General features: G+C 43.5%; 1 protein-coding gene across 2 annotated transcripts in view; it reads right to left on the bottom strand.

The window, feature by feature from the left end:
- MEI1 (meiotic double-stranded break formation protein 1) overlaps positions 1 to 15,237 on the bottom strand; it is a 57,622-nt gene that overhangs the window by 19,978 nt on the left and 22,407 nt on the right. For both annotated transcript variants that reach the window (XM_061418674.1, XM_061418673.1), the window contains exons 14-20: positions 14,646 to 14,787; positions 12,478 to 12,589; positions 11,632 to 11,692; positions 10,532 to 10,629; positions 8,685 to 8,853; positions 5,659 to 5,806; positions 1,743 to 2,018 (exon numbers count right to left, since the gene is read on the bottom strand). In XM_061418674.1, the coding sequence (XP_061274658.1) occupies positions 1,743 to 2,018; positions 5,659 to 5,806; positions 8,685 to 8,853; positions 10,532 to 10,629; positions 11,632 to 11,692; positions 12,478 to 12,589; positions 14,646 to 14,787 (1,006 nt within the window). The remainder of the gene's footprint in view (positions 1 to 1,742; positions 2,019 to 5,658; positions 5,807 to 8,684; positions 8,854 to 10,531; positions 10,630 to 11,631; positions 11,693 to 12,477; positions 12,590 to 14,645; positions 14,788 to 15,237) is intronic.

Raw genomic sequence — 15,237 nt, 5'->3', positions numbered from 1 at the left:
AAGATTCTTTATCTGGTTCAGAGTCAGTCAGGAATCAGTGAATGATAGTCTACTGTGTACAGCATACCACAAGTGCGCCTATATATTCTTTCATTTATCCCCATGTTATCTCCATTTTAGACATGAAGAAACCAAAGCTTAGAGAAGACTTCTTTCAGTTGTTAGGTGTTTGTTATATCTGAGTCCCTCACTGGCCCATGGGCCAGGAACTAGGTCTAATTCTTCCCTGTGCTCAAACAAACAGCTCTCCTATTAGATGAAACCCTGAGTCAGGGCTGGTTTCTCTCTTGTCCTTAGATTTAGCTCAGTTTACTGGAAAAAACAATAGGGAATCAAAACCTGGGTTTTAATCTTAGCTCTTGTGACCTTGGGCAAATCTTTCCAAAACTATTTCTTAATCTGTTTAAAAAGAAAAAAATAAGATACTATGATTAGTATCTTCCTCAGAAGATCTGAATTTTTTCTTTTTTGAAAGACTTAGATCTATTCAGATCCCTAACTCAACAGGTCAGCAAAGGTTTATAAATACTTACGTGTGAGGAACTGACCCTGAATACTTTATCTGGCACAGAAAATCCAGCATCTTAGCTCTGTCCATGGCTACTCTGTGTCCTATCTTGTTTTCTTTCCTTATGCATTAATGGTTTATTTTTAACCCATTCCTTATTCTCTTTTCTTCCTATCCAAGGAAGAATTTGAGCCAAAGCATGAATGTGGCCCCTATCAAATCAACACATGTGAGATTTCACAAAATGACAGACCTCAGGGACAGAGGGTGAAGATTTAAGTCTGAGTGGGGGTGTGTACGTGTGAGTGTGAATATGGACAGAAGGTGACTAAGGATGTGAGATATACAATATGCAGGTGTTATTTCCACCATAGTCACTCCAATAAAATTAGGAAATCATATTTATTGATGATAAGAATATCAAAAGAACACCCACTCTCCTCTAAAGGGCTGTGTCATTCTTCTAGGACTAAGGGACAGGGGGCAAGTAAGTGAACTGGCATTGAAGGCAGGGGTTCTAAACCACAGTGGCAGTTTGGGATCTGCCACTAGTCACATTAATTGGTCACTATATACAAATTGTCAACTGTGTAAATAATTTACTTTTAAAAAATATATATTATAGCAGTTATCTCTATAATAATAAATAAAAATAGATGGAATTAAAGCCAGTGTGTGAGAAACTGCAAACAAGTAGCTTCCTTATCTAACTGATGAACCTGACAGAAATTATAGGAATGTCTTACTTCACACAAAAAAATCATTGGAATATGCAATAAACTCCTGATAAAAAAAATTCTGGGTATGCCCAAAGAAGAGTGTTGCACGTTTAACATTATCTTGAGAGTTATGACAGAAAAGAGGCTGAGTCCCTTTGCCAATCAGACATCTGCCACTACATGCCCCAGGGGTCCCCTGTGACATCAAACCCTTGCTAACAGAATATACTTAAGACAGGGAGGTGAGAGGGAATGGTGACAAAGGTCAGCATTTCAGAGGTATATCCTCTGGGGACTAGAGGGGCACATATCTCTCAGTGAGCAGACATCCATCAGACTTAGGAAAGGGTATGCATTTACCAGGCACCTGCCAGCTGAAAAGACCTCCTACTAACATGGAAACAGTGATAAGTCCAGAGTTGGGTAGAAGCAGCTTCAAGGGCCTCCTGACCTCAGGAAACCAGCTCCCAGCTCCCACCACCTCTGACTGTAGAAATGAGCAAGTGGTCACCTACTAGCAAAATGAGTAGGATGCTGGGGCTGCTCCTAAGTATGTGAAACAGGGCTGCTACGCTGGCGGGAAGGGTGGGCTGCCCGGCAGACGGGACACTGTCCAGCTCCTCATAGCTGCTCTCTTCCCAGGAGAACCAAAGTTCCAGGACATGGTGCCCAAACCTCCTCATCAGCTCTGGATGCAGCAGGAACAACCTGAGCAGGAGCGGATGGTGGGTGTAGACTCGGTGCAGGTCTGGGGTGTCCTCTAGGAATTTTCTGATGGCACCAACCACAGCCTGGAGGCAAAGAATAAAGAGGATAAATACACCTTGTAGAGGGCCCAAGAGACTCCAATCCCCAACAAATAGAGACAGCCAAGATGTAACTGGGAAAAAATGTACTGGCTTCTCAGGGGTCCAGGTTATTTTCACTGGCACCCTCCAGCGAAAAGAAAACCTCACTGTGCTTACCCTGTAACAGTGGCCCTCAACTCGGGTGATTTCACTCCCCAAGGGACATGTAAAAATGTCTAGACTGTCTAGATTGTTGACTGTCTTGATTGGGAGAGTGCTAGTGGCACCTAGTGTGAGAAAACAGGAATCCTGCTAAATATCCTGCAATGCACAGAACAGCCTCCCACTGAAAAGACTGTGCAAAATGTCACCAGTGCCGTGGCTGAGAAACCCCACTCTATAATGACACTTAGCACAGTGTGTCACAACTGTCAGCGTGGATGTGTCTACCTACCACACTAGACTTCAGCTGTCTGAGGGCACAGGGCCTGGCACAGAGACAGCAAAGAGCAGGTGTGTTAAACCATTTACTAAACCTCTCTCTTCCCTGCTGCACATATAACAAAGCTCAAATTCCTGAGCATGTTACTCTCCTGATTTTACGCTCCATAGTTTTGACTCTTCACTTGGGTCTTTCATCCATTTTGAGTTCATTTCTGTGTATGATATGAGCTAAGGGTCCAGCTCCATTCTGTTGCATGTAGATATGCAACTGATTCCAACACTATTTATTAAAAAGGCAGTTTTTCCTGTGCTGAATTGTCTTGTTGTTCTTATAAAAATATATGGGTTTATTTTCGGGGTTTTTGTTTGTTTTCAATTTTGACCTGAGGGACCTTAATTCTTCCACCAGAGATGGAACCCAGGTCCCGGCAGTGAAAATGCTGAGTTCTAACCACTGAACAGACAGGGAATCCCCTCTGGGTTTATTTTTGGACTCTCAACTCTATTCGGTTGATCTGGATGTCTCTCCTAGACATATTTAGAACCACACTGTCTTGATTACTCTATCTTTGTAGTAAGTTTGAAATGAAGAAGTGTGAGTCCTCCAAACCTGATCTTCTTTTTCAAAATTATTTTGGCTACTTTGGGTCCCTTTCATTTCCAAATAAATTTTAGGATCAGCTTGTCCATTTCAAGACAAGGAAAAAAAAAAGAAGGCAACTAGAATTTTGATCAAGATTATATTGAATCTATAGAACAATTTGAGTATTGCCATTTAAACACTATTAAGTCTTTTTTCCTAGTTTTCAGTTCAGTTCAGTCTCTCAGTCGTGTCCAGCTCTTTGCGACTTCATGAATTGCAGCACTCCAGGCCTCCCTGTCCATCACCAACTCCCAGAGTTCACCCAAACTCATGTCCATCGAGTCACTGATGCTATCCAGCCATCTCATCCTCTGTCATCCCCTTCTCCTCCTGCCCCCAATCCCTCTAAGCATCAGAGTCTTCTCCAATGAGTCCAACTCGTCACATGAGGTGGCCAGAGTACTGGAGTTTCAGCTTTAGCATCATTCCTTCCAAAGAAATCCCAGGGCTGATCTCCTTTAGAACGGACTGGTTGGATCTCCTTGCAGTCCAAGGGACTCTCGAGAGTCTTCTCCAACACCACAGTTCAAAAGCATCAATTCTTTGGCGCTCAGCTTTCTTCACAGTTCTACTCTCACATTCATACATGACCACTGGAAAAGCCATAGCCTTGACTAGACGGACCTTTGTTGGCAAAGTAATGTCTCTGCTTTTGAATATGCTATCTAGGTTGGTCATAACTTTCCTTCCAAGGAGTAAGCGTCTTTTAATTTCACGGCTGCAATCACCATCTGCAGTGATTTTGGAGCCCCCAAAAATAAAAGACACTGTTTCCACTGTTTCCCCATCTATTTCCCATGAAGTGATGGGACCGGATGCCATGATCTTCATTTTCTGAATGCTGAACTTTAAGCCAACTTTTTCACTCTCCTCTTTCACTTTCATCAAGAGGCTTTTTAGTTCCTCTTCACTTTCTGCCATAAGGGTGGTGTCATCTGCATATCTGAGGTTATTGACATTTCTCCTGGCAATCTTGATTCCAGCTTGTGCTTCTTCCAGCCCAGCATTTCTCATGATGTACTCTGCATAGAAGTTAAATAAGCAGGGTGACAATATACAGCCTTGACGTACTCCTTTTCCTATTTGGAACCAGTCTGTTGTTCCATGTCCAGTTCTAACTGTTGTTTCCTGATCTGCATATAGGTTTCTCAAAAGGCAGGTCAGGTGGTCTGGTATTCCCATCTCTTCCAGAATTTTCCACAGTTTATTGTGATCCACACAGTCAAAGGCTTTGGCATAGTCAATAAAGCAGAAATAGACATTTTTCTGGAACTCTCTTGCTTTTTCGATGATCCAGCAGATGTTGGCAATTTGATCTCTGGTTCCTCTGCCTTTTTTAAAACCAGCTTGAACATCTGGAAGTTCACGGTTCATGTATTGCTGAGGCCTGGCTTGGAGAATTTTGAGCATTACTTCACTAGCATGTGAGATGAGTGCAATTGTGCGGTAGTTTGAGCATTCTTTGGCATTGCCTTTCTTTGGGATTGGAATGAAAACTGACCTTTTCCAGTCCTGTGGCCACTGCTGAGTTTTCCAAATTTGCTGACATATTGACTGAAGCACTTTCACAGCATCATCTTTTAGGATTTGAAATAGCTCAACTGGAATTCCATCACCTCCACTAGCTTTGTTCGTAGTGATGCTTTCTAAGGCCCACTTGACTTCACATTCCAGGATTGAGACATTATTAACATATAACATTGTATAAGTTTAAGGTTTCCCTGATAGCTCAGGTATGGGCTTCCCTTGTAGCTCAGCTGGTTAAGAATCCTCCTGCAATGCGCAAGACCTGGGTTCAATCCCTGAGTTGGAAAGATCCCCAGGAGAAGGGAACAGCTACCCACTCCAGAATTCCAGCTTGTATAGTCCAGTCACAAACAGTTGGACACGACTGAGGGACTTTCAAGTTTAAGAGATATAACATAATCATCTGATAAATGTATATATTGTGAAATGATTGCTCCAGCCCTAAGAGTTTATAAACAAGCTGGAGGGAGAAAACCTGTAACATATAACCTTATCAAAGTAATCCAAGAGCAGCCTGGCTAACAATGATGTAGGTTTCAGCAATACATTTTGTTTCATAAACTGTTATCTGTAGACATCTCACACCTTTTTCCTCTTGCACAAACCAGAGGCGGTACTAAGAAAACAGCCTTTAACCTAATTGACCTTTATAACTTAGGTTAATTAGGACCTAATTAACTTAGGTCCACAGCATGCAGGATCCTTCTTTTCTAACTAGGGATCAAACCCATACCCCCTTTAGTGGAAGCATGGAGTCTTGACCACTGGACTTTGCGGGAAGTCCTTAAGTCTTGATTTTCTTATCAATAAAATAAAAACAGTAATCTCTACCTCCCAGAACTGATGAGAGAACTGACTAAGTTACACAAGCTCTGTATGTGTCAGCACTTTGTCTCCCTCTAGTCCCCTAACACACACTGTCTCTCTGCCACCCAGCATCTCTATATATACACCAAAACAGTCTTCCGAGGAACCATGATGAAGAGGAGCAGGAGAAGGAGGAAAAGCCCCAGGTGTTTTGGTCCATACCTCATCTAAGGCATCATCTTTGTCCTGGCAGATTGCAAGCAGATAGATAGAAGCTCTGAAGACCACGAGTGGAGGGCGTTCACCCTGGTCCTGCAGAGATAGGAGGAAGCTTTGCACAGCCATGAATAACTTCGTCTTTGAGACAAACCTGTCAACCAAGGACAGTCTGAGTGAAAAAGGCAGAGATGGCTGTCCCGCCTGGCCACACCCTCCCTCTGCCCTTCTGTCCCAGCATGTCCACAGCCTAATGACATCTTGCACAAAGAGGGTGCTGTACATACTTAACAAAGCACTGTCACACATGCACAGCACATAGTTCTCTGCTTTGTGCAAGGATCTGTTAGAGGACAGAGACTCCTCACTCACACCTAGAAGGTAAAGCATCAGGCAGCTGGACCAGCAGTGTTAAAAAGAAGGGTGCTACTTTGGGGGTTCAGGAGGCCCTGCTCTGACGCCAGTTCACCCTTCTCTTCTCATATTTATCACTAAACATTTGTGTGTTCAATGGGCTCCTTTCTGGGGAAGGGAGATTTCTACACTTGTACATGCAAGGAAGATGGGGATGAGGAGGAGACCAACTTCACTACATGTCCTTTTATGCTTTTTAAATTTTCTACCATGGGTATGTCTCACCTATCAGATTAAGACTCTGATAAACATTTTAAAATAGGTAATACTAAATGCAATGTGGTATCCTGGATTGTATCCTAGAACAGAAAAGGACAGTACACGAAAACTGGTGAAATCTGAATAAAGTTTAGTTAATAGTATTGTACCATCATACATATGGTCAAATGATTTTCAACAAGGGTGCCAACACCATTCAGTGGGGAAAGGACAGTCTTTTCAACAAATGGCACTGGAAAACTGGATTTCCACATACAAAAGAATGAAGTTAGAATCTTACCTAACATGATAGAAAAAAATTAACCCCAAATATAAACACACTTAAATGAAAGACTTAAACCTATAAAAAAAATTTTAGAACAAAACATAAGGCAAAAGTTTCATGACATTGAATTTGGCAATGAATTATTGGTTATGACACCAAAAACACAGGCAATAAAAGAAAAAAATAAACTGGACTTTATGAAAGTTTTAAAAGTTTGTGCATCCAAAACCACTATCAACAGAGTAAAAAGGCAACCCACAGAATGGTAGAAATTATTTGCAAATCTAATAAAGAATAATATCCAGAATATATAGATAACTCCTAAAACTCAACAACAAAAACACTCAAACAATCTGAATCAAAACTAGACAAAAGATTTGAACAGACATTTCTCCAAAGAAGATATACAAATGGCCAACAAGCACATGAAGATGCTCAACAACAAATGACAACAGAAAAAATAGACAAATTTCATCCCCCCAAAATTTCTTTAATTAGATTTAATCAAAATTTAAATTAAAAGACACTTGCTCCTTGAAAGAAAATCTATGACAAACCTAGACAGTGTATTCAAAGCAGAGACATTACTTTGCCAACAAAGGTCTGTATAATCAAAGCTATGGTTTTTCCAGTAGTCATGTATGGTTTTGAGAGTTGGACCATAAAGAAATCTGAGTGCCAGAGAATTGATGCTTTTGAACTGTGGTGTTGGAGAAGACTCTTGAGAGTGCCTTGGACTGCAAGGAGATCACATCAGTCAATCCTAAAGGAAATCAACCTTGATCACTGGAACGACTGATGCTGAAGTTGAAGCTCCAGTACTTTGGCTGCCTGATGTGAAGAACTGACTCATTGGAAAAGACCCTGATGCTGGGAAAGACTGAAGGCAGGAGAAGGGGATGACAGAGGATAAGATGGTTGGATGGTATCACCGACTCAATGGACATGAGTTTGAGCAAGCTGCAGGATTTGGTGATGGACAGGGAAGCCTGGCGTGCTGCAGTCCACGAGGTCACAAAGAGTCGGACATGACTGAGCGACTGGACTGAACAAAATCAAAACCACAATGCAAAAACCACTTCATAACCACTAGGATGGCTATAATCAAAAAGATGGACAAGTCTTGACAAGGACATGGAGAAACCGGAACCCTTGCTCAAACATTGCTGGTGGGGCTGCAGCTCCTCTGGAAAACAGTTTGCAAGTTCCTCAAAATGTTACCCATAGTATTACCATATGACTCCTCAATTCTAAACCTGGTGTATACAGAAAAGGAATAGAAAACAAGTACTCAAACAAACACATGTAGACACATATTCACAGCATTACTATTCATAATAACCAAAAGGTAGAAACAGCCCAAATGCCCATCAATGAATGAAGGAATAAACAAACTGTAGTGTATACACACAATGGTATTCAGCCATGAAAAAGAATGAAGTACCAATTCCTGCTGCAAACATTACGTTTACTGGATGAATCTTGAAAACATTATGCTCAGTGGAAGGAGCAGGTGCAAAAGATCACATACATACGACCACATCTACCAGAAATGTTCAGAATAGATAAGTCCATAGAGACAGAATGCAAGTTGCCAGAAGCTGAGCAGAAGGAAAGGGGAGTGACTGCTTAAAGGATAAGAGGCTTTACTTTGGAGTGATGGAAATGTTTTGGAACTAGACAGAGATGGTGGTTGCACAACACTGTGAATATACTCAATGCCACTGAGTTGTCCTCTTTAAAATGGTTAACTTAGCTATGTAAACTTTACCTCAATAATTTTTTAAAAGCTTAATGAAAAATAGTACTTTGATTTTAAATTTTAATAAATTGTACAGTAATTCTTAAAACCAAAGTAAACTAGTGACTTTTTTTTTTGGTGCATAAACAACACCCTCAGGGATATCAAGGAATTCTCATCAGCATTCGAGGCTCTGTCCTTCACTCCTGAGACTACCTGTCTCTCCAAACTGTGAGCCCCTCAGGAATACATGCCATTTTTCACTTATCTCCATGTCCCCAGTGCTCAGCACCAGGCCTGGAGAGGATGCCTCTGTAAATAGTTATTGAACTGAACCTGGCTACAGATGTAGCTTCCAGAACCAACTGTCAGTCACCAGCTCTGAGCACTGACCTGTCCTCGTGAATGTAGGCCAGGTAGAAGAGGAGCAGGATGCAGTACTGTCTCTGGCGAGCAGCTTCCTCCACGTACTGGCGATCCGACAGGAGAGCAAGGCTTTCAGGGCCCCTGCTGCTTATCTGGGGCAGCCCGTGCTGCAGGAGCTCAGACACTGCACAGAGCTCTGGGGAGGGAACAGGCCGGAGAAAATCACACAAAGGACAAAGGAGAGCAGGTAACGGTCACATGCGTGTCTGTACATACAGAGTACTGCACAGGACAGCAAGGATACACACAGGAGAAAAGGCAATCAGTCTCTTCTCCCTCTCTTAGTCTCTCAGGAAAGACTGAAGGTAACATGTGGAAGGACTTGGATACATTCATCCACTTGACAATGTCCACTGAGTGGCTATTCTAGGCCAGGCTATGACACACAGGCCCTACCTCCTGGAGCTGGCAGCTGGTGGGAAAAAAATAGATAATGAGACAGATAATTGCAGGACATGTGATCAGTGCCATGTTCAAGTGTGGAAGAGAGTGACTCATGCCACCTGCGATGGGGAGGGCAAGCTCAAAGAGGAGGGAACCGTGAACGGTGAACAGAAATCAGGCAGAGAAAGGAGAGAAGAGGTTTGCCAAGCCAGGAAGCAAGGTGTTCAGCAGCCTGGAAGGACAAGAGGACGTCATGTTTAGGGGGCGGCAAGGAGTTCAATGTGACTGGACCATCAGTGAAAAGATGTGGAGTATCAAGGGTTTAGGAACTGGGTGATGTAATTTGTAGGTAGCCTGTGAAAGACCTTGAACAAGGAGTATAGAATGTGGATTTTAACCTGAGGGCAGATTCCTACATTTCTTATGAAACTTCTGTTTCTTACAAGAAAGAACATTTGAATACCAAAAGAATATGAAAGAAAAGGACCTCAAGAGCTTAAGTTTTGAATAAACTCAACTTCATGGAAAATTCACTACATTACCCTACTTTCCAAATTTCACCACAGACAGACCAGAGAAAACTCCATCACTGTCAAACAATGCCTGATAGACTGCTGATTGGAGATGACTGCTGAAGGCCAGGGGAGTTGAGATGTTGACATAGGGAGTTGAGACGTCGACTTGGCTTTTGGATAGACCCTCCAGCAGTCGGTGAAGACTGGTTGGAGGATGAGAAACTGAAAGCAGGGGGCCAAGTTAGAGGTCACATGAAAGGGTCCATCCTGCCAATGCAATGCGCCTATAGCCAAGTAGAGCGTGAGATGGAATGTGCCACTGAGACATGGCAGCAATCAGGTCAGGTTTCCTAATTCTAAGTTTATTGCTTTTTCCACCAAAGCACACTATGATCATTGTGATCATAACAAAATTAATATCCTTGAGCCTCGCACACCCACCTGCCCTTTCTCCTGAAATGTAAAAGAAAGATGCAGTCTGCATGTAAGTAAGGTTGGCTGCTCTTCCTGGTGCCCCGAGATACAACAAGATATCTGGGTCTCAGGGTCTGAGGAGGCAGAAGTGGGGCTCCTCCTATCCAGTCAAGAGAGAGAACTGGCCAGCAGCAGGGGACTGGTGCTGGTAAGCACAAGAGGCTGCTGTGATGTGGCTGCCACCAGGGCAGAAGTCATCACGCCATTCCCTATGCAGGCCAGACCACACCTGGATAGGCAGAGAGCTGATCTATTATCTCACCTCCCTCCCTAGGAAGCAGCTTATAGGTCCATCGTTCCATGATTCCATGGTTCTTCTGGGTAGCTTTAGGCAAAGATTTCTTATTACTGTACTGACTTATGACTCAGCCAATCAGCAAGACATCCAGACACTAAGACACTACCATGGATGTCATAAGTGGTCAAACTACAGCATCTTACCTTCTTGGGAAGGTGGTCCAGTCTTCTCTGGAGCTGAGAAGAGGCTGATGCACATGTAGTACAGGAAACTGGAACACACCTGATTCAGGGCTGAGTGACTTAGTGGGAGGAGAGGAAGGCAGAAAAAGAGAGAGGACATTGCTACTCTGGCTGGGACAGCATTATCTCTGCCAGGTACTGAGGCACCACTGCTTTGTACCAGAGACCAAGGAAATTCTAATCATGGCCCTGGTAGAGAAGGTCGAAGGTCTGGAGGTGGCTGTGAAAAGTAAATATGGAACCTGCTGCCCACAGGTGTAACTTAGTCACTTGGCCCATATAGGTATTCACGAAAAATTTCCTGAAAAAAATAAGTCAAAGTGAGCTACTAAGCTCCAAATTAATAAAACATATAAACAGAATGTGCTCCTGGGTCAGGAAGGGGCTAGCAAGTACTAGAAAAAGGGGAAACTGTTGAACCCAAAATGGGTGATTCAGGAGAATTACAAACATCCAAAACTGTGAATCTGAACCTAGGTGGATCCCTGTATTCTCTCCTGAACATCAGTTGTTCTATCCAGAGATATGGAAGGAGGGCTAGATACTCCACTGAGGTTACCTTGAGGACTGTAGGCAGTAACAAGTGGAATCTGCCAAGCAAATGCAGAAACAGGTAGCAAGTCAGAAATGGGAAGGCTGCTCCAGAAACCTAATGAAAGAGATTAAAGCAGCAACCTCTCTACTCTGTATAAGAGAGCCTCTCCTCTGGAATTGCTGGCCTGGCAGCAAACAGGACATGACCCTCTTGATGGGCACGGCATCAGTTACCCTGTGAGGGCCTCAGCTTCCTGGTCTGTAAAATGAGAGTTAGACAAATGATCTCTAAGAGCCCTTCCAGTTTCGCTGCTAAAAGGTGCCCTTCTGAGTATCGCATGGAATGAGAGTCTTATCAGAACCAGATAAGTAAAAGCTAGAGAAGCCCATCCACCTCATACCATCAGGTGCTGAGCAATTCTGACACTGTGTCAATCCCTCCACAGTCCTACAACTAAACCACACCAGTCAGAAATTTCCACTTGTCCAGTCAAGAAGGACACTTGGCCCCTTGGGACAATACATACCTCAGGCCACTGCAGAACCTAGCCTTCAGTTCCAGGGCCAGTCGTATGAAGGATGAGGCAGCTTGCAAGAATTGGGAAGAAAGCAGAGAGTGGTTTAAGCCAGGCTTGTTACAGGGATTCCCAAGTCTGAGTGGTACTATTTTTGGAGTCACACAGACCTCGGTTCAAATATGCTCCATCGCTAACTAGTAACGTGACCCTGAGACACTTACCTTCTCTGAGATTCAGTTTCGATATCTATACCTCAAAGCCTGCTGCGAAACTAAGTAAGATATATGTATATAGAAGATCTAACAAATATTTAGCTCAGAGCAAGTGCTGAATAAAAGTTCATCTTCTTTTCTGATGAACTTTCCGCATTAGCTGGTGACCTTGGCCCAGTCCCCTGCATTGCCTGACTCTCCCAGTCTCCCCCCTCCCACTCCACCCTGCTTAAAAGTGACCACTGTCCTGCCCATCCCGGGCCTCTGTAAGAGCAGGATTCTAGACAAGAGCTACCACTGCCCCAGCTAGTGTTGAGGATAATCTGTATGCTATCCTAGGGCTTTTGGTAGGGAATTAACTTCTCAGAGTTTCACAGCAACTTTCTGAGACAGCAGTTTAACCCATGGCTCTTAACTGGAACCTTCTTGACTCAGAGAAGTATCAATTAATTTGAGAACTGCCTTTAAAGACTTTTGATTGCTGGATGATATATCCTTCCACTCAACACTAGGCAGAGTGTGGATGTTGATTCTGAACGAATAAGTAACCCTCCACCCACAGGTTGTACTCTCTCTGAGTACCCTGAGCAACTGCCTAAGGCGCCAGCCCCTCTTCCAACTTCCATACTTGCTTGCGGCCTACCGAGCTTCTTGGAGAATTTCTCCTTCATGTGAGGGACGATGACAAAAAGGCTGTGCAGAACCGAGAGGAAAACCTCCATCACGGCTGGGTGAGTGGCCTGCTCCCAGTACCTCTGCAAAGAACCAAGAGGGAACGCATAGTCCACTAGGACTGAACCTCTGAAGAAGAAAGAGCATCAGCAAAAACTGCATCATCTAGCAGTAACAGTCTAAATTCTTTCATCTGATGGACACAAAAAAAAGCTCAGAGACCTGAAGTCACAAGCCTACATCCAAGGCTTACATCTGCCACTTAATAAACTGTGCAAGATTCGTTACTGCTCTGGGCATCTACCAAAGAGTAAACCAGGAATAACCACAAGCCCTACCTCCCAGAAACAAATGACATCTCACATGTAAAAAGCACTTTCTAAACTATGCATTATAGTGACATGAATGACACTCATGTTTCTAACATATAATAATACGGTTCACAAACTTCCTTCATGTTTATTTTTCATGTGATCTTTGAATAGAATCACAAGGCAGCCTGACGTGGTAGACAGAGTAGAGAAACTTGGGTTCTATTTCAAGCTTTGCACAAGGTCGCTGTGTGCCCTGGGTCAGTCACCCCCTCCCCTTTCACTGTTTCGGTTCCTCATGTATAAATAGCCAGGGCCTCAGGGATGTGGTTCTTACAGATACTTTTCATTTGGTTTTCAAACCAAGTTTTTTTTCAACTATAAAAGTAATACAAGATCATTAAAGAAAATGTATAAAATGCCGAAAAGTAGAAAGCAAGAATAACACCACAATTCTATAATCTAATTCTAGATCTAGCTCTACTACTTCATAAATCTAGGAGGAAGGCAGAGAAGGGAAAGAAACCAAAGTGAATGGCCCAACTATTACTGTTAGTGTGTGCCAATCAGGGTTGTAACCCATGGTCCCTGAGAGTTACCCTCCTGAAGACCCTGGTGTGCTGGCTCAAAGGCTTCTTCAAGGAAAAGAGGCTCTCCTGTCATAACCAGAGGATGCTCCCCTGCTGCCACCTACTGTTTCCAGTGGGTGTTTTGGAGGTTTCCTTTCCCAACTAAGACTGTTCATAGGATGTCCAAAACTCAAACAGGACAAGACTCACCCAGGGTCATCCAGGCAGTCAACACTATGGACCCTGCTCTTCCTACCATCTTTGTCTCAAGTCAGCTCAAAACCAGGTCTGTTGAGAGTAGCCATCTCTCATGTTACAGAACTCACATATGTGCTACTTACTGAAACCTAAATTACATTGACTTGCTCTTTGCATGCTTAGTCACTCAGTCATGTCCAACTCTTTTGTGACCCCCCTGGACCACAGCCCACCAGGCTCCTCTGTCCATGGGATTTTTTAGGCAAGAACATCAGCCGTTTTTACTAGGCAGACAAAATACATAGGTTCAAACCTCAGCACTGTCATATACTTGCTTTACAGCCATAGAAAAATCACCTTTAAGTTGGGGGAAATTATAGGACCTATTTCACAGGGTCAATGGGAGGGTTAAATTAAGTTCTGAATATAAGGCATTTATCACTTCATTAACATGCGCCAAAGAATTGATGCTTTTGATCTGTGGTGCTGGAGAAGACTCTTGAGAGTCCCTTGGACTGCAAGGAGATCCAACCAGTCAGTCCTAAAGGAAATCAGTCCTGAATATTCACAGGAAGTTCCAATACTTTGGTCACCTGATGCGAAGAACTGACTCATTGGAAAAGACCCTGATGCTGGGAAAGATTGAGGGCAGGAAGAGAAGGGAACGACAGAGGATGAGATGGTTGGATGGCATCACTGACTCGATGGACATGAGTTTGAGCAAGCTCTGGAAGTTGGTGATGGACAGGGAGGCCTGGCATGCTGTAGTTCACGGGGTCACAAAGAGTCAGACACTACTGAGCAACTGAACTTAACTGAAACATTACCGATTTATTATTTTATTACTACTACTTTCTACTTTTTAAGAGGCATCTATTAATCTATTGTTTACAAAAAAACACTGTACTGTGATTTTAAAACCAAAGGAAAAGTAGCTGCAAGAACAACACTGCTAAGACCCTCAGGAGATCTAGTTGAGTGTTGAGTCACTGTCCTGTGCCTCTCAGCCTGGCTTGCTTTCACGTCTTTCTCCTCCCCAAGATCCTTGCTGCCCAACCCACCATCACCATGGGGATACACAGGGAGTCACAGGCACTGAGGAGAAATTCTGAGAAGGCCTCCAAGGTGTCTTCTTTCTCAGCACTGGGAGCTGTGAATGGATTCTCCTGGGCTGAAGGCTCCCTCTGGAATTCCATAGCCAACCTGAGAAATAAACATGAGTATATTTACTACTGTCTATGCAACAAGGTCAGATTCATCCTCTTAAAGGGATTTCTGAGTTCAGGGCTCAGGGCAAGCATCCCCACCAGCGGACCTGGAGAAAACTCCGGAGGCCTCAGTGAGGGAGAACCTGGTCTTGGGCGCCCCCTCCAGCTTCGAGCTCCCTGCCCTCTCTCCCATGACACGTGACACTCCACCCAACTATATGTGTTAATACTTCCCTCAACATACCATGCTGTCTGCTGCTTCACATCTCTTTGCCTTTATGTGTGCTGCTCTCTCTGTTTGGAAGGCCTTCCTCAGGTTTGTGACAATGTAACGGATTGCACACATATACACAAAACTGTCTGGGTTCCCAAGAGACTGTGAGCTCCTTTTAGGCAAGAGCTGATCTGAGTTATCTTTCTACTTTCATTATCTAGCATCAGGGCT

This window comes from Bos javanicus, chromosome 5, assembly GCF_032452875.1.
Source record: "Bos javanicus breed banteng chromosome 5, ARS-OSU_banteng_1.0, whole genome shotgun sequence".
Classification (NCBI taxonomy): Eukaryota; Metazoa; Chordata; class Mammalia; order Artiodactyla; family Bovidae; genus Bos; species Bos javanicus.
This window is presented reverse-complemented; position numbering and strand designations above follow the sequence as displayed.